The sequence below is a fragment of the Gossypium hirsutum genome, chromosome A12, assembly GCF_007990345.1.
Source record: "Gossypium hirsutum isolate 1008001.06 chromosome A12, Gossypium_hirsutum_v2.1, whole genome shotgun sequence".
Taxonomy (NCBI): domain Eukaryota; kingdom Viridiplantae; phylum Streptophyta; class Magnoliopsida; order Malvales; family Malvaceae; genus Gossypium; species Gossypium hirsutum.
Window position 1 is genome coordinate 3,207,718 of NC_053435.1, and position 25,596 is coordinate 3,233,313.

At 35.8% G+C, this 25,596-nt stretch overlaps 2 protein-coding genes and 1 pseudogene across 2 annotated transcripts; 1 reads left to right on the forward strand and 2 right to left on the reverse strand.

The window, feature by feature from the left end:
• The first annotated feature begins 8,240 nt into the window (after window positions 1–8,240).
• Window positions 8,241–10,551, forward strand: LOC107940194 (subtilisin-like protease SBT3; annotated as a pseudogene).
• A 1,384-nt stretch (window positions 10,552–11,935) lies between these two features.
• On the reverse strand, window positions 11,936–14,122 carry LOC107938012 (thioredoxin M3, chloroplastic). The gene is made up of 2 exons (XM_016871039.2): window positions 13,795–14,122; window positions 11,936–12,475 (listed from the first exon to the last, which is right to left on the reverse strand). The coding sequence occupies exons 1-2, from the start codon at window positions 13,982–13,984 to the stop codon at window positions 12,156–12,158; spliced, it is 510 nt and encodes a 169-aa protein (XP_016726528.1). The 5' UTR covers window positions 13,985–14,122; the 3' UTR covers window positions 11,936–12,155.
• A 513-nt stretch (window positions 14,123–14,635) lies between these two features.
• Window positions 14,636–17,981, reverse strand: LOC107938005 (methylcrotonoyl-CoA carboxylase beta chain, mitochondrial). Its single transcript, XM_016871028.2, has 10 exons — window positions 17,688–17,981; window positions 17,482–17,601; window positions 16,948–17,382; window positions 16,777–16,867; window positions 16,440–16,681; window positions 16,190–16,354; window positions 15,914–15,988; window positions 15,554–15,685; window positions 15,149–15,205; window positions 14,636–15,035 (listed from the first exon to the last, which is right to left on the reverse strand). Exons 1-10 carry the CDS (start codon window positions 17,904–17,906, stop codon window positions 14,832–14,834), a joined length of 1,740 nt encoding a protein of 579 aa, XP_016726517.1. The 5' UTR covers window positions 17,907–17,981; the 3' UTR covers window positions 14,636–14,831.
• Window positions 17,982–25,596: the final 7,615 nt, after the last annotated feature.

Here is a 25,596-nt window from a genome sequence, read left to right on the forward strand (position 1 = left end):
AATCCAAAATATCTCTTATTTCATTCCAAAAATAAATAATGATCAAACATGTATCTTGTACGCAACTAAATACCAACTTTCAATCATCTAACATTGGATGAAAATACCAAATCTATAACCTAAAAGATAAATAACCACACACCAAATTACCACTACACATAATTGACCATTTTACCAAACATCACATTCAAGGGTTACCATTCAAACCATAAGTTAGCATATTAACTAGCTAACTACTTATATACAATTATCATTATCATATAACACTTAACTTCAACAAAACATATATTTACAATTCAACTCCTATTATACCATATAACCAAATTGAACATTTAAAAGTATACTAAAATGGAGTCTGGATAGTGTGATCTTCAATAAAATCCAATCGCCGAGTTTCACAAAATGTTAACTAAAAGAAACAAAAAACGAAACAAAGTAAAAGCTTTAAATAAGCTTAATAAATTCATAAATTTAAATTTCCACATTTATAAATTAATATAGTAATTAAAAAGTCTTCCACATCACCACAATTCACATCATCAAGTGAGTCATCGAATATATAATGAATAAACATTTCATTAAACAACATTCAATCTCAATCAAACTATATCATTCCACCATTGAATGTAAGCACTTTTATATTTTAACTAATTTATCTATATTCTTGTCACCATATGTCACATTTACAAGGTAAACATTCTTTGTACATATAAACTATTAACTATTCATTCATTTCGATGTCAATTCTAATTAATTGTTAAACATATACACATCATTTGTTCTATTCAATCATATAACATTTCAATAACCATATAAACATATCCATTTTCCATGCCTCATAAACATATCCTTTTCAATTTATCTCATGGAAACAATTAATGCATTTTCTTTTAAACAATTAGCTCGATGAATTAAAATATAAGATATAGATAAGCGGGTAACTACACCACACCAAATAGTTTGATAGAGCAATAACTACACCACACTAAAACACCGAAGTGTAAAGCCCGTAGGCATAAATATCATATCATGTAATGTATCATCCCTCCACCATACTAAATAACTCAATAGAGCGAAAACTACACCACACCAAGGTCTCCGTATAGGCAAAGCTCAGTAATCCACAACAAATGTAGGATTACAGTGTAAACAATGATATCTCCATCAAAACTTTTACTCCACAACATCTTTTACACATATCTCGTACTAGCGCACGATCAACCATATTGGCATGCTAATTGTATATTATCCTACATTCATCCAGGCTTTAATAACACATCGGCATCATTTATTACAGTTCATTCTATTCCTCTCATTTTGTAATGTTTCGACCAAAATTCAACATATAATCACATATCATACACTCGTATACTAAATTGTACATTCAACCAATACTACGCATCTACTATATTTATCAAAATTCTCATATTTTCCAATATAGTCCTTTTTTCACTTTTTTGTACCTGTTGTACCATTTTCAAATACATTTAAACATCATGAAATATACACTACAAATATAAACATTACAAATATATACAGAACTATACCGTATGAACTTACTAGGGCAAACAGCAAAAGCAGGAGTATCATAGACTAATATATAATTTTCCTTTTTCTTCAATTATCTATCGGTTCTTAATATATACAGCAATTTATTTTCAATTATCAGTTCCAAACACTTTAAATCATCTTATTTCATGTATATGACATCTTTTGTTCATTTTTCACAATTTCCCTAAAGTTTTATTTTTTATTCAATTTAATCCCTAAAACCGAAACACACATAACTTCCAAATTCAAACTCCAAATTTTAAAACAATTTGTATTACATACTTTTAAAGCTGTCCATTATAAAAAAAATACAGAAATTCCAACTAGCTTTTCACAATTTTTCATTTTAATCCCTATGATCAATCTTTACAAATTAATCCATTTATCAACTCTAAGCTTCTAAACTATTAGTTCAAACCAAAATCTTCGCAATTCAAAAATTATAAAAAATATAAAAATTCATAATACTAATTTATATGGCTGAGTAAAAGATAATGCCAGTGTTAGAAGATGTTGCGCGGAAGCGTGTGAAAGAGTAAAATTATTGTACTGAAAAATCACACTAAGTTCAATTCCCAGGAAAGAGAGGTAGATCACGAAGATCACTTAAATACCAAGTCTTTCCTAGCCAGAATATCCCTCTATCGTAATTTAATAGCACAATAAATCACTACAATCACATTCACAAAATATGCAAAACAAATAATAAAGAACACCAGAATTTTAACGAGGTTCAGCAAATTTTGCCTACGTCCTCGGGCACTACCAAATATATTTCACTCCAAAAATTACAAGTGAAATTTACAAATAGAGAGAGAGAATAATGCCTTAAGTAGAGAATGGCAATTATGGGATGAAGAAAGTAAGCAATGGTTAGGCCTATTTATAGTTGAGGTTCAAGGATCAACTTGCAATGTCCCTATACAATTAGGGACCAAAATTGCAATTATCCCATGCCAACTTTTAACCCAACTTGCCAACCAATATTACTTTCTACTTTCGGTGCCCACCCCATTTGACTTTTCAAACAATGGTGGGTTCCAATAATCTCCACCTTGAAGATTTGATTACGATAATCTTATCTTCACACAATTCTTTCTGCTTTTGACAACAATACTTGATAGTGCATTCTTCAACTGTTAAACTTGCAGGATATTAATCAAGTTCAAACAATGTTCGAACTTGGTTGCTGTTACCACCTTGGTCATCATATCTGCGGGATTATCTGCAGTCTTGATCTTCTGAAGACAAATTTTCCCCTCTTCAATAATTTCCCGTACAAAATGGAATCGTACGTCGATATGTTTTGTACGTGCATGATAGACTTGATTCTTTGCTAAATGAATAGCACTTTGACTATCACAATACACGTTAATATGCTCCTGAACCAACCCCAAGGTTTTAGCCATACCTTGTAACCAAATAGCCTCCTTTACAGCCTCTGTTACAGCCATGTACTCGGCTTCTGTGGTTGACAATGCAACTGTAGACTGTAGTGTAGACTTCCAACTTATTGGTCCTCCAGCAAGTGTAAACACATAACCGGTGGTTGATCTTCGCTTGTCCAAATCACCGGCATAGTCAGAATCAACGTACCCAATAACACCTTTACCAAGTGTATTATCCTGCTTGAACAGTAATCCAACATCCACGGTCTTCTGAATATACCGTAGAATCTATTTCACAGCTTGCCAATGTCCTTTTCTAGGATTATGCATATACCTGCTCACTATACTAACTGCCTGTGAAATATCGGGTCTTGTACACACCATTGCATACATCAAGCTACCCACTGCATTAGAATACGGAACTTGCAACATGTATTCTCGTTCCGTATTCGTCGAAGGAGATAGTTGTGCAGAAAGCTTAAAATGAGAAGCCAACGGGGTACTTACAGGTTTTGTCTGCTCGTTCATGCCAAACTGCTGTAGTACCTTTTTCAAATACTGCTTCTGAGACAAGCTAACTCTATCATGAGCTCTATCTCTCCATATTTCCATGCCGAGAATCTTTTTAGCTTCTCCTAGATCTTTCATCTCAAACTCGAGATTGAGTTGAGTCTTCAATCTTTCAATCTCAACTTTGCTCTCAGATGCTATTAGCATATCATCAACATATAAGAGCAAGTATATGAAAGTTCCTTCTTGTAGCTTCTGAAAATACACGCAATGATCAAATTTACTTCTTGTGTACCTTTGCCCTTTCATGAACTGATCAAATCGCTTGTACCACTGCCTCGGAGATTGCTTCAATCCATAAAACGACTTTGTCAGTTTGCAAACCCAATTTTCTTTTCCAGCAACCTTGAATCCATCTGGCTGAGTCATATAGATTTCCTCTTCCAAATCACCGTGTAAAAACGCAGTCTTCACATCAAGCTGAACTAGTTCAAGATCATATTGCGCAACCAAGGCTAGCAAAATCCGAATAGACGAATGCTTCACAACTGGAGAAAACACTTCATTGTAGTCTATTCCTTCTTTCTGAGCGTAACCCTTTGCTACTAATCTAGCCTTGTATCGAATTTCATTTTTATCAGGAAATCCTTCCTTCTTTGTATATACCCATTTGCATCCAATTGCCTTCTTTCCCTTGGGTAGTGTCACCAACTCCCAGGTCTTATTTTTATGAAGAGACTGCATTTCTTCATTCATTGCTTGCTTCCACTTTACACCATCAGGGTTACTTATTACTTCTGTGTAAGTAGAAGGAACATCATCATCTGTAATTGGAAGTGCATAGGCCACTATATCATCAAAGCGAGCAGGCTTACGAATCTCTCTTCTTGGCCTTCTATATGCAATTGAATCTTGTTGCTGTAGAGGTTCTTGGGTAGGAACCTCTTCATCATTTGTCCCTTCAATATTAGCTGGATCATCGTTAACCTTTTCAAGCTCCACCTGCTGCAAAGTACTACTGGTTTTGTCATCCTTTTGTGAATCCTTGTACTTCAACATGGTTGATTCATCAAAAGTCACATCTCTACTGAAAACAATCTTCCTTGTATCAGGACACCAGAGACGATATCCTTTTACTCCATCAGTTATACCCAAGAATAATGCTTTCTTTACTCTTGGGTCTAACTTAGATTCTTTTACATGATAATATGCAGTGAAACCAAATACATGCAAAGAATCATAATCAGTAGCAGATTTACCAGTCCACATCTCCATAGGAGTTTTTCCATTTATTGCAGCTGATGGCAAATGGTTAATTAGATGGCACGCATATGTAACTGCCTCAGCCCAAAATTCTTTGCCCAATCCAGCATTGGACAACATACATCGAACTTTCTCGAGTATAGTTCGATTCATTCGTTCTGCCACCCCATTTTGCTGTGGTGTATCCCGAATAGTGAAGTGTCGCACAATGCCCTCATCTTGGCATACTTGTAGAAATGGATCGTTTTTGTACTCAGTACCATTATCTGATCGAAGTCGTTTGACCTTTCGACCAGTCTGAGTCTCCACCATCTTCTTCCATTTCAGAAATGCATCCAAAACTTCACTTTTTCTTTTCATTAGATACACCCATACTTTTCTTGAATAATCATCAACAAAAGTAACAAAATAGTGCATACCTCCCAAAGAAGCTACTTTGGTAAGTCCCCACACATCACTGTGAACGTAGTCCAGAATTCCTTTCGTATTGTGAATTGCTGGACCAAATTTTACCCTCTTCTGCTTGCCCAGAACACAATGTTCACAGAATTCCATTTTGCAAGAATTTGCACCTTTCAATAAGCCTTGCTTCACCAATGTCTGCAAAACTTTTTCACCAGCATGTCCCAATCGCATATGCCATAATCTGGTAGCCTCTGAATCTACATCTTTTGTAGAAACTGTTGATGTTGATCCAATAACTGTACTTCCATTTAAAAAATACAAGTTATTTCTTCTTGTGCCTTTCATCACCGTCAGTTGCCCAGCTACTACTTTTAGTAATCCATCTCTCAAAGTGATTGTGAGCCCTTTAGATTCTAGGGCACCTAATGAGATGAGATTTTTTTTCAGGCTAGGTACGTAGCGAACATCTGTCAAGACTTGGATTGAGCCGTCGTGATTCTTCAATTGGACTGTACCCACTCCCATTGTCTTACAAGCACTATCATTGCCCATAAGAACAATTCCACCGTCTAGCTCTTTAAGACTAGAAAACCAGTCCTTATTAGGACACATATGGTAAGTACATCCTGAATCCAAAATCCACTCATCCGTTTGACATGCCATTGCCATGCCAACCAAGCTAAAGTTTGACTCCTCATCATGCTCCGCTACACATGCATTAGAAATAGCCTTGCCCTTTTGTAGCTTAGGACAATTCTTTTTCCAATGCCCTTTTTCACGGTAAAAGGCACATTTATCTTTGGCGGGTCTCCCTTTGGACTTTCCCCTTCTACCAGATTTGCTGCTGTGTGAACGACCTCTTACTGTTAAGACTTCTGCGGTTGTATCTCTGTGATCTCTTTTATCTTTCTTTCGAGTCTCAGATCTATACAACGCACTACAGACTGCATCAAATGTGATCGTGTCCTTCCCATGAAGTAATATGGTGGTAAGATGATCATATTCATCAGGAAGGGAATTCAACAACAATAATGCATTGTCTTCATCTTCAAATTTCTCATCCAAATTTAGCAAGTCTGCTAAAATTTTATTGAATGAGTTCACATGGTCATTCATCGACATACCGGGTGCATACGTGAATCGATAAAGTTTTTTTTTCATATAAAGCCTATTTTCAAGACTTTTCGTTAGAAACTTTTCTTCCAGTGTATCCCATAACTTCTTCGCTGATGTCTCCCTCATGATAGAGTACTTCTGCTCTTTGGCCAAACATAGGCGGATTGTACCACACGCCTGTCTATTGATCTTGGCCCACTCCTTGTCATCCATCTTATCAGGTTTTTCTTCAAGGGCTATATCTAGCTCTTGCTGACATAAGACATCCAGGATCTCACATTGCCACATACCAAAATTATTGGTACCGTCAAATTTCTCTACTTCAAATTTTACATTTGTCACAGTAGTCCTTGCTGATGACGATGCTGCTGCCATTTTTCTCCTCAATCCCAACTACTGTATACGTGAACAGTACCGTATATGTGAATAGTACTGTATACGTGAATAGTACCGTATACGTAAATAGTTCTGTATACGTGAATAGTACCGTAAACGGTCGTATTCCCTAAGTACGAACCTGGCTCTGGTACCAATTGTTGCGCGGAAGCGTGTGAAAGAGTAAAATTATTGTACTAAAAAATCACACTAAGTTCAATTCCCAGGAAAGAGAGGTAGATCACGAAGATCACTTAAATACCAAGTCTTTCCTAGCCAGAATATCCCTCTATCGTAATTTAATAGCACAATAAATCACTACAATCACATTCACAAAATATGCAAAATAAATAATAAAGAACACCAGAATTTTAACGAGGTTCCGCAAATTTTGCCTACGTCCTCGGGCACTACCAAATATATTTCACTCTAAAAATTACAAGTGAAATTTACAAATAGAGAGAGAGAATAATGCCTTAAGTAGAGAATGGCAATTATGGGATGAAGAAAGTAAGCAATGGTTAGGCCTATTTATAGTTGAGGTTCAAGGATTAACTTGCAATGTTCCTATACAATTAGGGACCGAAATTGCAATTATCTCATGCCAACTTTTAACCCAACTTGCCAACCAATATTACTTTCTACTTTCGGTGCCCACCCCATTTGACTTTTCAAACAATGGTGGGTTCCAATAGAAGATGATGTTTATGTTAGGAATTCTTGGCATTTCTGTGGCTATTGTTTTTTATTCAAGAAATTTACTCTACATACACATACAAAAGCTATAGCCGGGGTAATGATGCGATTCCCAGCTAAAAGTTTAGACTCCCGACTTGAAACCGCAGTAATACCACGACATAGGGAGTCAAACTGTACCTGAAAAGCAAACAAAGAAGGGGTAAACATGAATCACAAATTAAGACGCCTCTACTGGACCCTTCCCTTCCACAATATTATCGTACCTCAATCCCTCAACTCAATGCATGGTGTTTCTTATGCAGCGCAATTAAACGCCATCAAACTTGTTTCGTGTACAAAAGGATTCCAAAAGTGCTCCTTTCATATTTTTCCAGTTTATGTTTGCTCTAAATTTTTTGGACAAATGAGACATAAATGTATTCCTTTGATTGTATCAAGATGGTCCGTTATTAATTCAAAAACTGAGGGATACCTCAGTGCAATACTTTTAAGGCAGTATTAAGCTTCGTATTCTTTTTTGCCATGAAAGGCATTTACCATGATATGGGGTTCCGTAATCTCATGGATTCTTTACTAGCTACCATTGAATTAATTGGCAGCAGTGTACTTAAAGTTCACCGTGCAGAAACAAAGGGTTCCAATGATTCCTTAGGCCGACCCCAAGCTTGTCTTGACTTAAAGGCTTAGGGCGGAGAAAACCAAAAAGATATATATATCAGCAAATATTAAGGTCGCTATCAGGCATACAATGTTGGAAAAATCCTTGTTTCTTCCTAATGATCCATCTTACGAAGGAGTCTGGCCATTGGGAAATCAAAAGATCCACTAGTTGTGATCTTAATTTCGCCGATCATATGGCTGATCCGTGTATATATGTAAGATCCTCTTTAAGTTTTCAAATACCATATCCAAGTGGTACTGCTGACTTGAACAATGGAACGGCTCATACCATTAGGACTCATCATTTCTCTATTTCTTTTCTTTCCTATTGCCACATCCTTGCCTGCGTCAGGAAGGCCTAGGACCTACATCATCAACATGGACAAATCGGCTATGCCTGCTGCCTTTTCGAGCCATCATGATTGGTACACGTCAACCCTTTCATCCCTGTCATCACCAGATGGCTTTTCCCCATTGCACCTCTACACTTACAACCATGTGTGTTTAGCGCTGTGTTATCCCAAGCCCACCTTGACCAACTTCACGAATTATCTGGTCATCTTGCTACATATCCTGAAACATTTGGGCACCTCTACACCACGCATACCCCTACATTTCTTGGGTTGAGGAAGCATTATGGGCTATGGCCTGCAAGTGGTTTTGGTGATGACATGATCATTGGGGTCCTTGACACAGGCATCTGGCCTGAAAGCGAGAGCTTTAACGATGAAGGTTTTCCGCCAGTGCCAGAGAGATGGTGTGGTGCATGTGAAACCGGAACTGAATTCAACTTATCTTATTGCAATAGGAAGATGACTGGGGCAAGATCCTTCAGCAAAGGTATGCAGCAGGGAAAACAGAATATATCAAAAACAAATGACTATGATTCACCGAGAGATTTTATTGGTCATGGTAGCCACACATCGTCCACAGCAGCTGGCAGCAGCGTGGTTGGTGCTGAATATTTTGGATATGCAAAAGGAAAAGCTATAGGAATGGCACCAAAGGCTAGGATTGCCATGTACAAAGTTCTGTTCTTTGATGAAAGTTATGATGCTACAGCAACAGATGTACTGGCTGGCATGGATCAAGCTATAGAGGATGGTGTGGATGTCATGTCTTTGTCTTTGGGGTTCATTGAGACTCCGTTTGATGAAAACCCTATTGCAATTGGAGCATTTGCAGCTTTGAAGAAAGGGATATTTGTTTCATGCTCTGCTGGCAATAATGGCCCTCATGCGTATACCATTCTCAATGGGGCTCCCTGGATCACTACCGTCGGTGCTGGAACCATCGATCGGGAATTCGCAGCTCATGTCACGCTTGGTGATGGAGAGTTAACCGTAATCGGAAAATCTGTATATCCTGAAAACTTGTTTGTCTCAAATGTTCCTATATACTTTTTACATGGAAACCGAACCAAAGAACTCTGTGAAATATACTCTCTGGACCCCGAAGAAGTTGCAGGAAAATACATACTGTGATTTTGACTCCAGCGGCCAAAATAATGCCTTGACCGTACAAAACTACGAAATGGACAGAAGTGAAGCTGTTGGAGCTATCTTTAGCTCGGACGAAGCACAGTTTTTCCGACCCACAGATTTCTTCAAGCCCTTTGTGTTGGTAAACCCGAAAGATGGAGACTTGGTAAAAGATTATATAATCAATTCCAAGAATGCAACAGTGAGTATCAGGTTTCTAGCAACCCTTTTAGGTACTAAGCCAGCTCCCCAAGTGGCTGATTTTTCATCTCGAGGACCTGATAGAATATCACCATGGATACTGAAACCCGATATTTTAGCTCCTGGAGTCGACATTTTGGCTGCTTGGACCCCCAACAGAGGCTTTGTACCTATTGGTGACCATGATTATTTGCTTACAGATTATGCTATCGTATCTGGAACATCCATGTCATGCCCCCATGCAGCTGGCATAGCCACTCTACTTAAAGCCACCCACCGCGACTGGAGTTCAGCAGCCATCCGATCAGCAATGATGACAACAGCTGATGTTATCGACAATGCAAATGGTCGTATCATTGATATGATCACAAGAGTTGCCGGGACACCTCTTGATTTCGGAGCAGGGCATATAAATCCTAACAAAGCCATAGACCCTGGCCTTGTTTATGATATTGAGATTCAAGAGTACATCAACTACCTTTGTGGGTTAAACTACACTAGTAAACAGATCCGGACTATCACGGGCATGCGTCACTTTAAATGTGATAGTGCTACCCTGGATCTTAATTACCCATCATTCATCATTCTCTTGAATAATACTAAAACAATCAGCATCACATTCCGAAGGGAACTCACAAATGTAGCAGAGGGGAGCTCAGTTTATCGAGCAGTGGTGCGGACTCCGGACTCCTTCAGGCATGAAAGCTGTAGTGCAACCTGAAACAATTACCTTTGCCGGAAAATACAGTAAAGCCAAGTTCTAACTTACGGTGGACATTGATGTCAGAGTTGGAAGTCTCCCTAAAAGCGATTCCTTTGGGAATTATGGATTCTTGAGCTGGTACGAGGTTAATGGGAAACATGAAGTTAGAAGCCCAATAGTTTCAGCATTCGCACCTTAAAGCCAAAGCGCCTGGATATTCCATCTATTTTATGTTTTCAATAAGAGAAACAATGGAGCAAAATATAGAACAAAGAATTTATTTAGCTCAATATATCAATTTACAACAGATGTTCCACATTAGTGGTTGATCAGTTACAATGACATGGCATAAGAATTACATGGAAACTTTAAACTCCAACTCCATGCATGATACACAACAGAACCACCCTGTCCTATCTATCACCAATGAAACCTCGGCCGAAAATTTTTTACAAAGAAAAGAGAGATCAGAGACCAAGTATAGATAAAGCATAGCTCAACTGTCTCATCTATTCAATTTTGAAAAGAAAAAATGGGGGTTTACAAGAAAGAACATGTGGAACATCTAAGCTAGTGCCAAACTAATTTACTAGCATGGCTCAGCGTAGATGAACACACCCACCGTAGGAGGAATAACAAGAATGGCTGTATAGCCACGTTGACCAAGTATGTAAAGAGCTGGAGGGAAATCAACATGATAGATGGAAGGTAGGGCAAATAACAACATTTCAACCAAGATAGCTTTATTAGTAGCACCCATCCTTCCATGAGGAGCCAACTATAAAATTTAAAAACCAACTAAATACAAATTAATAAATTCAATAGCTAAATTATATATTATCTCTTTATGTTTTTATTATTTGGCCAACAGACAAAGCTTGCTTATTTATAAAGATATAAATTGTAGTCAATGATTTGGCCCCAAAAGAATTGTCGTAGTTGATAATTTACTTCTAAATAAGGAAAAAAGTGTTTCTCTAATTAATGTTTTATTGAAAATTTGATCAGTTATAAGAAAAACACGATTTTGTTTTCAAAAAAAGTTATTAATAAAAAATTTAATCTTAAAATTATATATAAATTTTGATTTAATATGTAATTTATTCATGAACTTTGATTTATATAATTTTATTCATTGACATTAATTTAATTCAATTTTTATAAATTTCTAATACAATTATCGGTATAGTACACTTATGTTTATATATTACAATACAAATAATTATATATATAATATAAAAATAAATTGATATTTTTATTCTTTTAAATATGTGCAATTAAATCAAAATTAAAGTTTAATATATACACTTGAAACTTAATCAAAATTTATAAAGAGTTTTGAGATTTACCCACAATTTTTTTTATTTTTGGTTCAAATAAGAACTGTACACTTGGTGAAGGAAAATGTTGGGGAGTAATGGATAGACTTTAGTCAAAATTTGCTATTAGAATAAATTGTGGATTTAGTATTTACTAATACAATTATCGATATAGCACATTTAGTATTTTAGTTTTTAGTTTGAATCCCAATTAAAGGTTGACACAAATTCAATAAACCTTAACATATACATATGAGAGCATGAGACACAAGGGGAAGATTGTATTTATACAATAGTATAAAGTTTCAAGGTTCCAGTTTCAATTGAAAATGTTGAAGGACAACCCTGAACCAAAAAGGACCGTCCCAACCATTTCCAAGCTATGGTGTTAACAGCAACCCCCAAGATACAAACTTCAGGATCCAGTTAACAACATATATATAGGCAAGAAGAAAAAGCTGAAACCTTTCCTCGATGTCATTGTTTATGATTTCAGAACCCTCTCTATGGCAGCTATATAGAAGTCCTTCGGCATGGTGCCAACAACAGATTCCCGCTTCTCTCCATTTTTGAACAGTAACACCACCGGTACTGCCTTTATTTCATAATCCTCTGCAATTGGAAAGTCATCGTCGGTATTCAGAATGAAGCAGCTGAGTCTCCCGGCATACTCTCCTGCAATCTCATCAATAATCCGATGGACCATTCTACAGGGGCCACACCAGCTTGCATAAAATTCTACAAGAACAGGGGAATCAGTGTTCAACACTGATTTCTCCCATGTGTCTTTAGTAACAACAGCAGCTGTACATAATCGACGGAACAAGGTCACTTTAGCATTCAAATCTTCTGTACTATCATCACTAAGTTCACCGCAGAACTCAACAAAAAAGAAACTAGAAGCAATGAACTGAATATAAACAAGCAAGCTATAAAATCCATTGTGGTCTTGATACTGAAACAGCATTAGATCATTACCTTTGGGAAACAAAGAGATATCTTGTTCAATAGTTTCTTTCAGCTTCTAAAAGTTTAGAAAATAAATTAGTATAATATCTCAACTGATTCAACCACTATGATCTATGACAAAACATTGATCACCCTTAATATCTAATTATAAGGTTACAAGGAGAACTGACCATCTCACCTTTTCCAAAATTCTCTCTTCTATGTGGTGTATTATTTCAAACTTAAAAACATAGCAGGATGTTGGACATCGCAATGATAATTTTTTTAACTGGTAGATCGTATCCATTTTAGCAAAGGAATCACCTCTGGAAACTTCAAAGAGCTCGCATATAGTTTATCTTCACAGCATGTGAAAAAATTACCCTCGGGTCTAATCTACCAGGATACAGAGCAACAAATCTTCACGGAATTGGTTCGGACTTTGGATCTACACATAGCTGTGTTGCATACAATCAGTATATTTGTAGATCCAGTATCAGATTCATCCAGCTAAAGTCATAAAGAGACAAAAAAAATTCCAAATACCCACCTACTAATTACTATGAAATTAATCCGAAAATTCCCTCATATTATGGAGCTATTTTTTACTCTTTCTTTTTCCTCCGTGAATGTCTTGTTCATGGAGCTGTTCAGGGAAGGAAATTAATGATCGAGCTTTTTTGTGAAAAGCTTTAGGAAAGTATCAGTGAAAGGCCTTTGTTTGCTGTTATAAATTCCGCCAACTTTACACATCTTTAATTAGCATCTTATTTCCAAATAAAAAACACCAAACATAGGGAAAAGTGAGTGATCTACGATGCTCACAGTTGTAAATCAAGGCTTCATTGAAGGTTGAAAACCAACATTTTAACACTTGATTGAAATCACCAAATCTTCTAAGTCAAACAATTTCCTAGTTTTGTGGCTAGTAATTACAACTGGGATCAAGTGAATATTTGAACAAAGACGCACTCTGATTGCATTAAGCTAGATTTGTAACATTTTGCCTCTAGTGTTTTCTTTCTTCAAGTTTCTGGGCAACCAATAATCAAGCATCACGGGATACGCCACCATTCAACAAAAATGGAATAATATATCCAGTAGTATGGTAAGTGGTAGAATCAGATCAAAGAAATACCCACCAATTCAAAAAGTAGAGAGGAGAAAGAGAATACCTTTGGGTGCACGAGCAGAAAGGACCTTAGGAGAGAGAGGAGGGGCATTACGAAGCTTGAAGGACCCATTTTTCAAAGGAAAGAAGAAGGTTGAAGAGTTGAGGTTAAAGGGGAAGTGAGAAGAAATGGGGCGGGGAGGAAGGCTGCTGGAAGCAAAATAAGACGGAGTAATCGAAGCAGAAGAAGCCATTACTGAAGTAAGAAAGAAAGAGGAATCTGTTTGGTTCGGTTTGGTTCAGGCAGAATTGCTTACTGTTTTTTTTCCGTATCAGCAGGCGCTCACCATAAAACAAAGGAAATGAATTGAATTGACAACAAGAGATGCTGAGATTACTAAATAAATATCACGTTTTCTTTCTGTTCTGTTGATTTTTCGATCTCAGACAAAAAAAAAAGGTGGGCCCCTATTAAGTCTGGTTTGTTAGGTGGCTCTGAGGATGGGCATGGGCCCAATAAGCCCCTTTCCCTAATTGGATTCAGCCACTCCCAATCACAACAACTCCACATGCACTCACTCAGTCTCACACTTTGAGATTAAATGAAACTCCTAATCTATTATGGTTCCATTCACTAGTGGAGCTGAATTCGACTACCTTAATGTTGGCATGAACCAACCGATTACTTGGTTAATCCTGGATTAAGCTTATGGAAACCGCTTGTCCTTGACCAAAAGGCCTCAAGGTGTGAGTATCCGAAGATTTGAGTTTTTAGAACGATCATAAAATAAACATGACGATGCCAGCGTGTTTCCGGTGGCTAATATTTGAATAACAAGGTGGCACATTGCAAAGAAAACCTGAACCTAGTGAGCTAATACGGGCTTATGGTACCACAAGCATCATGAATATAAACTTGACATGTTGACCTCAATCAAAGACACCGAAACCTTACAACAGGACTTTTACATTTGAAACAAGGAATTATTGATCATGACATGCATTGCATTATTATACAGATTTTTTATTGCATAGTCTTCCTGTTTCCCATATTTTCTTTTCAGGTTAGAAGAGTACGGATTGACAAGTTAATGATTCCATTTACATTCGGAAAACACCATATTTGGTATCTTCTAATGGGCGATTCATGGAAGCAGAGATGCAAAGCCCCACAATTTTCCTGGTATCAGCAGGATCTATAATACCATCATCCCAGAGCCTAGCTGTTGAGTAGTACGGATTCCCCTCTCTCTCATATGCCTCCATAACCTTAGCCTTGAACTTCTCTTCTTCCTCACTTGTCCACTATAGTACCAAAATGTGCAAGCACAGAGAAATAAGCATACGAATATAAGCACTTTGCGATGCAATAGAAGAAAAACAAACATTCACTCTTCAATAAGAAACTAAAAGCTTACCTGAATTCCTTGCCTTTTCTTGTTGGCCCCTTCAATTTGAGACAGCACTCCAGCAGCCTAATTGTTTCCGGAATAGTTCAGTAATCAGCCAAAACTCCAAAAGTTCCAAGTAAACAAAACTGACAAGATAGTCAACAGATGTCTGCATAACTATTAAAATGTCTGGCTACCTAAAGCAGAATGGAGGATGGACGATTGTGGAGTTTATAATAATTTCAATGCAGCACATCAATTCATGTTTCAGTAGATAACGACAAACAATCCCACTTATTTAGAAGGCAAGTAAGCTGCAAGCATGATGAAATTTCATGATATATTGTACACAATTATAGGATGACAGAAATCCAAATTCTTAGATCAGAGAAGATTTAACTATTCTTATTATGTAAGAACGTATTGATTCACCTGTGCACCGCCCATCACAGATATTCTTGAATTTGGCCAAAGGAACAGGAAATTTGGGTTAAAAGCACGGCCACACATTGCATAATTTCCCGCACCAAAACTTCCACCAATCATAATAGTCACTTTTGGCACCTGTAAAATCATCATTCAAGAGAGATGCTAAAGTAAAAATTATAGACATTTCCGGCTGTTGATTTTTATCATGTACCCCAGGTGATATATGTCAAAGTAGACGATGCAACATTTATACAACTATGGAGGTAAAAGAAAAAAAATGCAACTTATTTATGCATGGTCCAGTCAGTGTATATTATAAGAATGATACAGAACCAATAAACAAATCTGGAAGATGGTACCTACCTTTGCACAAGAAACTGCCATCACCAATTTTGCTCCAGATTTTGCAATACCATTTGCCTCGGATCTTGAGCCAACCTAGCAAATGAAGTAAAAAAATAATCAGTATGGTAGTGCTAATAAATAAATAATCACATGCAGTCATTTCAAACCAAGTGCATAAATTCTACTAAATCAGTTTGATGAGCAACACTCTGCATGATTCGTGAATGCAACAACAGAACACATTAGATAGACTTCCATCAAAAAAGTAACGAAAGAAATAGTGGGACCATGTACCATAAACCCAGTGATGTTCTGAAGAAAGACCAAAGGAATGTTACGCTGAGAACAAAGTTCGATGAAATGGGTTCCTTTAAGTGCAGATTCGTTAAATAATATCCCATTATTACCAAGGATCCCTACAGGTTGTCCGTAAATTCTAGCAAAACCTGTTACAAGTGTCTGCACCAACATCATCAAGGTTAGAAGGTTCATGCATATTATAGGAAAAAAGAATTGAAAATCCAAGATATATGCAAGTCCTCACAGTTCCATACAATTTCTTGAACTCATCAAACTCACTTCCATCAACAATTCGAGCAATAACTGATCGAACATCAAACTGCTGCTTGTGGTCTACTGGTGCAATGGAACGGAGTTCCTTAACATCATACAATGGTTCTTTAAATTCAAGGTTTGCGGGTGGAGATGAACTCAACATCCCTTGCTTCCCAGCCAAGTGCAAGTTCTTAACAATATTCCTCCCGAGAGCAAGTCCATGCATTTCATCTGAAGAAAGATATTAAAAAAATAATTGCAAACGCTCACATCATGCTAAAGTTCAGTGATTCCAGCAGCTGGAACAGAGGATAAGGAAACAATACCTTGAGCAAAATAATCTGAAACCCCAGAGGTCTTACAATGAACAGTAGCACCCCCTAAATCCTCTGCAGACACTTCCTCTCCTGTAGCAGCCTGTCAAAACTTCCCTTTTAAGTATCATCTAATCCAAACAAAAACACATTGGAAGAGATAAGTGCATTGGAAGAACTAACTTTGACAAGAGGTGGTCCAGCTAGAAAAATGGTACCATTTCCTTTAACCATCACACTTTCATCAGCCATGGCAGGAATATAGGCACCCCCAGCTGTGCAAGAGCCTAAAACCAATGCAATTTGAGGAATGCCTTGAGCAGACAAGGTAGCTTGATTATAAAAAATTCTACCAAAATTTTCCTTGTCTGGAAAAACCTCAGCTTGCTTTGGAAGAAAAGCACCCCCACTATCAACTAAATAAACACAAGGTAATTTGCATTGAGCAGCAATTTCTTGAGCTCTTAGATGTTTCTTAATGGTGATAGGATAGTAAGTTCCTCCTTTAACAGTCGGGTCATTAGCCACAAACATACAAAGTCTCCCATGAACTGGACCAATTCCTGTTATTATTCCACCTGATGGTAAAGGGTCTTCGTATAATTCATGCCCTGCAAGCTTTTTACATTAAATTTTCAATAAGAAAGCAGAACCCGCCAGATTAAAAAAGGAAAAAAAAAAGACCCAATTTAGAAGAGAAGAAAAGGAAAAAAGAACCTGAGACAATTCGAGGAAAGAAGAACCAGGGTCAAGAAGACGATCGATTCGTTCCCTAGGGAGAAGCTTATTTCTGCTCCTGTTCCTTTTCACAGCAGTTTCTCCTCCTCCAGCAAGAACCTTAAATCAAATGATTTATTTGTTTTAAAGTGATAGCACTAAGAGAAGAATTGGGTATAAATTTTAAAGGGAAAAGAGGAAGGAACCTTGTTGATATGGGATTGAAGGTCAGACAAGAGACGTTCCATGGCATCGGAATTCTGGACAAAATTGTCGGAGCTACGATTGACCCCATCAGGGAGGATTCCTATGGAGAAGTGTTTGGTCTGTAGGTGGTGGATTGGATTAGCAATAAGACATGGGGCTGAATTTGCACTCCCAAAAGCTGAAGTTGAAGCTGCTTTCCTCACCAGAGCCCTTATCATTTCTAACTCTTGATTGTCTGTCTCAGTTGCCAAAAGAAAATCAAAATTAGCTGAACAGGCAGTCCACTGTAGAGTTTATCGAATACGTCATTTTATGATTTTAATAGTTTATCATTGTCTCCCGTCGGTAAAAGTACCAGGGAAGCCCCTGAACTTAAGGGAAGATTTCATTTTGGCCCCTTTACTGAAAAAATAGACAAATTAATCTTTATATATTTCGAAACTTGCAAATTAACACCTCCTTAAATTTTTTTTAAAATTCACGATGAAAATTATTTTTTTGATTAAACTATAAATGATCATCTAACTATGCCTTTCGTTCTATTTTAGTCACACAATTTTTTTAATTTAATCACAAATTTTTCAATATTAAATATTTTAGTTACTCTGATGTGGGCTTTTTTATTGGGCTAGTAACAAAATTAGCCCTCTAATATTTACATATTTTATCAACTTGATCCCAAATATAAAAAAGCTTCAACAAATTTAACGCTCAATGTTTACAAAATCTATTATTTTAGTTCTAATTCTAAAAATAATAATAAATTTCACCCTCAATATTTACAAAATCTATCAATTTAGTACTAACTCTAAAATTTTAAAAAATATTTTTTAAATTTTATTTTTAGCCTTTTATAACCCATTGGCTAACCCATGTGAAATATTGAAATAAGACAAATAGTACCCGCTTTCAAATCACCTACTACAATTTTTTTTACTATAATTTAAGCTTCACACTGGACCAAACTAATTGATTTGGAACCTATATAGAATAATTTGATGCATTACTACCCGAACAATTTAACGCCTTTATTTTCTTTTGGCTCTTAAATTTTTTGTGTTTTATCCTAATTTTTTAGTGTTTTTTGCAAGTGACTTGAAAGAGGGTACTTTTTTTTATTATTTTAATATCTCACATGGGTTAGCCATAAGAATGACAAAAAAAATCGAATCAAACAGGTTTTGAGCTGATTTGACCTAATAATGTCGGAGGTTTTTTTTGTAGTTGGGGTCAAGGCAGGGTGGGTTAAATTTTAAAAATTGTTGAGTCGGGTTTCGAATGAAACGGCCCCCCACGCTTCGAGATGTTTATGAAATTACCTTCTATACATATTTAATATTAATTAAATTAAATTAAAAATCCTTAAAATTTATTACTACTGGTCTCATTCTATTGTCTCTATACTAGTCCCCTTTCACCTTGAAAGGTTATTTCCCCTATTTTCTATTTCTTAATTTAGTAATTTATTAAAAGAATCTTTGTTCGTTCTTTTCTCTTTTGTACTATAACCACAACATGTGTGTAAATATGCATTAACACACAATTCCAGAGATAAATAATTAAGAAAATCTAATAAAAAAAATGATACCAAAAACCTTTCATTTTTAATTTTTTAATTAATCACAATTCTACTAAAAATTAAAAATAAAATTAAACTTGGGTCGGATCAGATTAGAGCTAGTTATGCTATTAATTTTCAGGTTTGGGTTTGGAGTGGGTTAAATTTTTTAAAGTCGAAGCATGGTGGTAGAGCATCAGGGTGAGGCAAGGCAAGCAAAAGACTACCTACCTCACTGCCATCACTAGTTAGTCAATAGGTTATAAAGGACTAAAAATGAACTTTCTTTTAAAATATATATATTTTTAAAATTTTTATAGTTAGGACAAAATTGATAAATTTTTGAAATATTTAGGACTAAATTTATTGATTTTTTATATTTATGATCAAATTGATAGAATGTGTAAACATTATAAAGCTAATTTTATTACTAGACCAATAAAAAAAGCTCAAATAAGCTCAAAGTGATTAAAATATTAAATTTTGTGATTAAATCGAAAAAATTAATAGTTGGGTAACCAAAATAGAATAAAATGTATAGTTAGGTGACAATTTTTATAGTTTACCCATAAAAAATAATTTTCAGCATGATCAACGTCATTATTTAACAGAAAATTTTAATGAACAGACTAATTTGTACATTTCAAAATGTATAAGGGTTAATTTGTTAATTTTTTCAGTAGAGGGCCGAAATGCAATCCATTCCTAAGTATCAGGGATTCCCCGGTATTTTTACCTCTCCCGTTGCTTTTGCGTGTAATTCATATCCATTTCCATTGGATCCTGAAAAAGCAGCGTTCTACCCACTCTCCCTGTACTTCGGATGCCACAACGACATCATTGTGAGTCACTGTGTAACTGTAACACAAGAGTGTTACAATTTTTGTTTTTCAAGTTTTACGGGTTACAAGTAATTTAACTCTCATTTCAACTAAATTTCGGGTAATTTGCATAGTTGGTGCTTTAATTATTAGCATGTTTTAGTGCACACTCTCAAAACTTTAACAAATCTATATTCAAAGCCCACTTTAAATATTAAAACTCAAATTTCAAATTTTGAAATTTTAATATTACAAAATTTACAAATAGTCAATTTACAAACTTATGTGAAATTACTCGAACATCAACGAAGTTACAGCTAGCAACAACGAACTTGCCTCATTCAATATGCTCAGCGAACTCAATTGGTATGCCATCTCCATGTGTCCCATACATGTATCCTTAACAAGTGATGTAGCAATGCACACCCAACTCAACTGTCAGGTCTGAATATGAAACACCAAATTGATTGTCGAAGCAACTCGAATTAGCTTCTGTTAAATAATCAAAACAAGCATCAATCAAATATCACAATAAACAAAACATTCATTTGGTCTATAAACATTTAAAAGTCATTTAAAACACTTTAGAATCATTTTAAACTAAGTTCTAGGTGTTTGGGGATGATCAGGACCAAATTCGAGTTTCTGGGAGTCAAAACAAAGGAGAGAACCTGTTTTAATATACTTGTACTTGTAGAAGTTTGACTTCTACTGGTATAAGGCCCTGCTATTTCTCATTGTCTATTGACTTAATTGTACCGACACATTTGTCCACTTGTACCAGTAGTATTACCAAATCATCTCAATACATTAGGGGACATTATAAACAAGTTCCAAACACCATTCTAAGCATATCTAAAACATCTTTAAACACGTGGTCACAACATATACACATCATCACAACTCCATACATGAAAAACAACTTACTTTCTATAAACAACATATACACATCATCACAATTCATGGGCTAACCACAACTTCCAATTGTTCGTTTTGTTAGAGGATGAAAACAACACTTCTAGCTCATGTAGGATTTGGTTTGTTACTAGGCAGTCTCTAAACACGTGTGTGACTGACTCCTCAGCCCTCCGACAAATAGGACAATAGCTCCATGCAACAATTCTCCTCAGCTAAAGATTACAAAAGTAGGCAAACAATTATTAGCAATCTTCTAACATTTAATTTTGATTTTGCTATCAACATCTAGGCTCCACTGTTCTTTTTGTTAAAAGCCTTTAGCATTGTATTTTTATTTGTTGTATCATTGTTTTGTGCCATGAGCCACATGTATCCATTCTTGGCCAAATTACCTCCAGTATTATCCCTCACCACACCAGCTTATTCGTTCGAACAAACCGAGAGAGTGGAATTGACACAATTTTATTCACCTACTCACTATCAAACAACTTATTCAACACATCTAATTTCCAGATAGCCGAGTTTGCATCAATTAAGTCTACCACTAATGTATAATTAATATTGATGTCTTGACCCCTCACCCTTCCTTGTCTAGTTACCGGTAGCCATGAATCATTCTAGATAGTTATCACCTCCCCACTGCCCACCCTCTACCTACAATCATCATCTAAAAGCCTTCAAGCATTCCAAATACTCCGCTAGGTATATGAAGGGTAAGACCCCAATCTTGAACTCATAAAATCACCTGTATTATAATATTTAGCTCTCATAACACGAGCAAACAAGCTTTCTGGCTTCATCGACAATCTCTATGCCTATTTCGCTAATAATGTTATATTAAATTTGCCTAAATCCCGAAAGCCTAAGCCACAATCACATTTCGACATACATAATAGTTTTTGTTGGCACCAATGTATCCTCCTCTTTGTTCTACTATTGCGTCACCAGGATTTACTCATAATACCCTCTAATTCTCGACACAAAGTAATCGGCAATAGAAAACATTGCATAGCATATATCGGGATTGCTTGCAAAATTGATTTAATAAATACCTCATTTTCCCCTGTCGAAAGAAGCCGCACAGTCCAACTCTCTATATGCTTGAGAAACCTTTCTTTGAAAGTAACAAATGCTTCCTTCTTGCTTTTCCCAATAAGTGTCGGCAGACCCAAGTACTTTTCTGGATTATTGAAAACTCGAACACCCAACACATCCCTAATTCGTTCATGCAAAATGCTATCAATATTCCTGCTAAAATAAACAAGTGACTTATCAAATTAATTACTTAGCCAGAAACCCCTTCATACTTTAACAAAATCACTTTCATTGCACTTGCACCCTCCTCACTTGTTTTACCAAAAAGAATGCTATCATCAACAAAAAGCAAATGAGTCACTGTCAAACCTTGCCTTTCCGCTCTTTCTCCCTGAATTAAACCTTCCTCTTTCGTCAAATTAAGCAAGCTCGATAACCACTCTGCACATATGAGAAATAAGTATAGGCTTAAGGGATCTCCTTGTCTTAGTCCCTAAGTAGGCAGAAACAAATCCCCCTTAATCCCATTAAAAATATCTGAATATGACACCGTTTTCACAGACTTCATCACAAGTTCAATCCACCCTCTAATAAAGCCCATACGTTCCATCATTCTTTCCCAAAAACCCTACTCTACCCTATCATAGGATGATGTCCATGAAACTAACTAAAAATACGACAAAAGCAAGTGCACATATCGATAAATAGTATAGTTACAGTGAGCAAAGATATAATTTCCATGATGACTAAAAGTATTAGTAATTACCATATTTCTATTATTTAACCGAAAAATTGAAGTAATTGAATTAAACTAAAATTAACTAAATTAATTAACTAAGAACTCGACAAAGAACAACTCAGGAAAATAATTGAATAATAACCAAGAAGTGAAACAATACCTAGAAAAGAATCCACCTAGACTGCATATGTCATTATCAATCTGAATTAAACAATTTATTCATTTTATATCTTGATCAGTAGAAATCTCTAAATTATGCTAATATCTCTCTTCAAGACTAAAAGCAACTGACTCTACGTTGATTAGTTGAAATTTCTTTCTAATTAAAATCCCTATTATCGCATTAACTCGATCTATGAATTCCCTATTAAATTTGACTCTAATCCAGTAGATTTATGTCGTTCTCCACTCAATTATGCTAGATCTATTCTTAAACAGGTTTATTCCTCCTTTAAATTTTTCACATCAAACATGAATTAATAATCCAGAAATATTAAATCAAGAATTAAGCACACATAACTGAGAACAAGATTCAAGTATTTATTGTGTAAAATAGAAATCAAAAGACAGAATTCATCATAGGGTTGATCTCCCCTAGGTATTTATAAAATTAGTTCATAATTGCGAATAAAAACATTTCAAAGTTAGTATAACCACAAGAAATAAAGAAACTCATAATAAACTTTAGAGAAATTAAAAGGAGATCTTCAATCCAGATGGAAACCCGCTTTAGAGTCAACTTCAATGGTGTTTCCTGAGTTGTTTTCTTCAATACTCTTTGACGGCTCTCTTTCCTCTTCTTATATTTGGTATTTATATGTCTGAAAATGCCTGAAAAACTTAAAAATTATGTTTTTTCGCGTATTTGGAGTGCGAATTGTGAAATCTACACAGTCTGGCACATGACCGTGTGGCAACCAATACGGCTCACTGTAACACCCTTAACCCATATCCTCGCCAGAATAGGGTTACGGAGTATTACCGAAGTTTATAGAACAAATACAATTAATTCATGTTATTTACTATTTATATCTGAAATCAATCATATTCAATCATATTGTCCCTTAAATGAACCCTCGAGGTCCAATTTATGCATTTGAAACAAGTCGGGACTAAATCGAGAACACAGAGAATTTTTTGCGAAATTTCAAAATTTTTCTTTAGTGTAGGGGACACACGCAGATGTATCCAGGCTATGTGGCTCACACGGCCAAGTGACACGCCCGTGCCACAGGCTGTGTGGGTATTCGATGTGAGGCACACAGTCGTGTCCCTACCTATGTCCATACCCATGTAACTCTCTGATTGGGTCACAGGGCCAACCACACGCCCATGTGTTAAGACATGTGAACAATTTAATTGTAATACCCCTACCCGTATTCATTGCCGGAATAGGGTACGAGGCATTACCGGAGTTTACGAATTAAATTTTTTTTTATATTCAATATAGCCCATTATAAATATCTAACCTTCCCTGAAATATTAAATCGAGACCAATCCACATCAACCAAATCAATTCAACATATTTTCAAGATAAATTCATGCATATTTATAAGATAATGTCATCACATATCTGAAACCAGGTTTGTTAACCATACTAATGGCTAACTTTACATTCATTTCAAGTTAACATTTACTTTGTTAGCTTATACATGCCATTGATTTCAAAAATAAAGTTTCTTTATATACCGAAATCCTAAGGTTGACAGTGTGATGTGTCTCCGACCAAATCTGACCTCCAAAGCTCTTAACACTACAAAACAGGGAAAAAGGAAACAGGGTAAGCACTTCGTGCTTAGTAAGCTCATGTAACAAGAATTATACTTACCTAATATTTTCAATACAATACAATAAACATCCATATATCCATTCAATGCATTATTACCCTAATATGCACAAACTCAATATTCAAGTTAGTACAATAATTTTCATGTACCAATAATATATACCATGATTGATGATTGATGTGTTCATCCAATACCATGATTTCCATTTCCTTGTTATTTTTTCATATTTATCCCGTTGAATTTATCGGAATTTCGATGGATTTTCAGAGGTACACTTTTAGTGTACAATTCCGGGTCCGTCAATTCATATTCATGTGCGCACATTTCCATTTCAGAGAGCACACTCCCGCGAACCTCAACCTTGCAGCGGGATTGCCAGTCCAGGCTAAATCCCCTGCAATATAAACTCATAGAGTATTGTCGGGATTACCAGTCTAGGCTAAATCCCCTGCAACGACAATTACTCTAATGAGCTTGGATCTGAATTACCAATCCAGGTTAAATTCAGACCCTAATTTGGATTACCCGTCCGGGCTAAATCCATTTTACACATATTCTTCGGGAGGGCTATATCAGGATAGGATCACCCGTCCGGGCTAGATCCTTTTTATCGTCAATTCCTTTTCAGAGATCCATCGAATTTTCCTTTCATTCAACCGTGATTTCTTCCCATTTTATCAAATATATCAATGTTTCATTAATTTTCATACAATGAACACTCAAATCATATTCACATCAATAACATACAATCTCAAGCATTTAAGAATATAATTCAAGTTACATGAACTTACCTTGATACTTGTTTGTAAACAATAAAAATCTACTAATCCCGAACTTTTTCCTTTCCTCGATCTAGATTCGTATTTGAATCTTCCGGATCTAAATAAATAAATTTAATTATCAATTTAATACATTTCATGTTCATATGCAACATTCTCTATAATTCAACTATTATTTATAGTTCATTCAAAGCTGTCTACTTGAGTTATAGTCACTAAATTATTTATAACTTGAGCTACGGAACTCCTAATTAAGATCCGTTAATTTTTC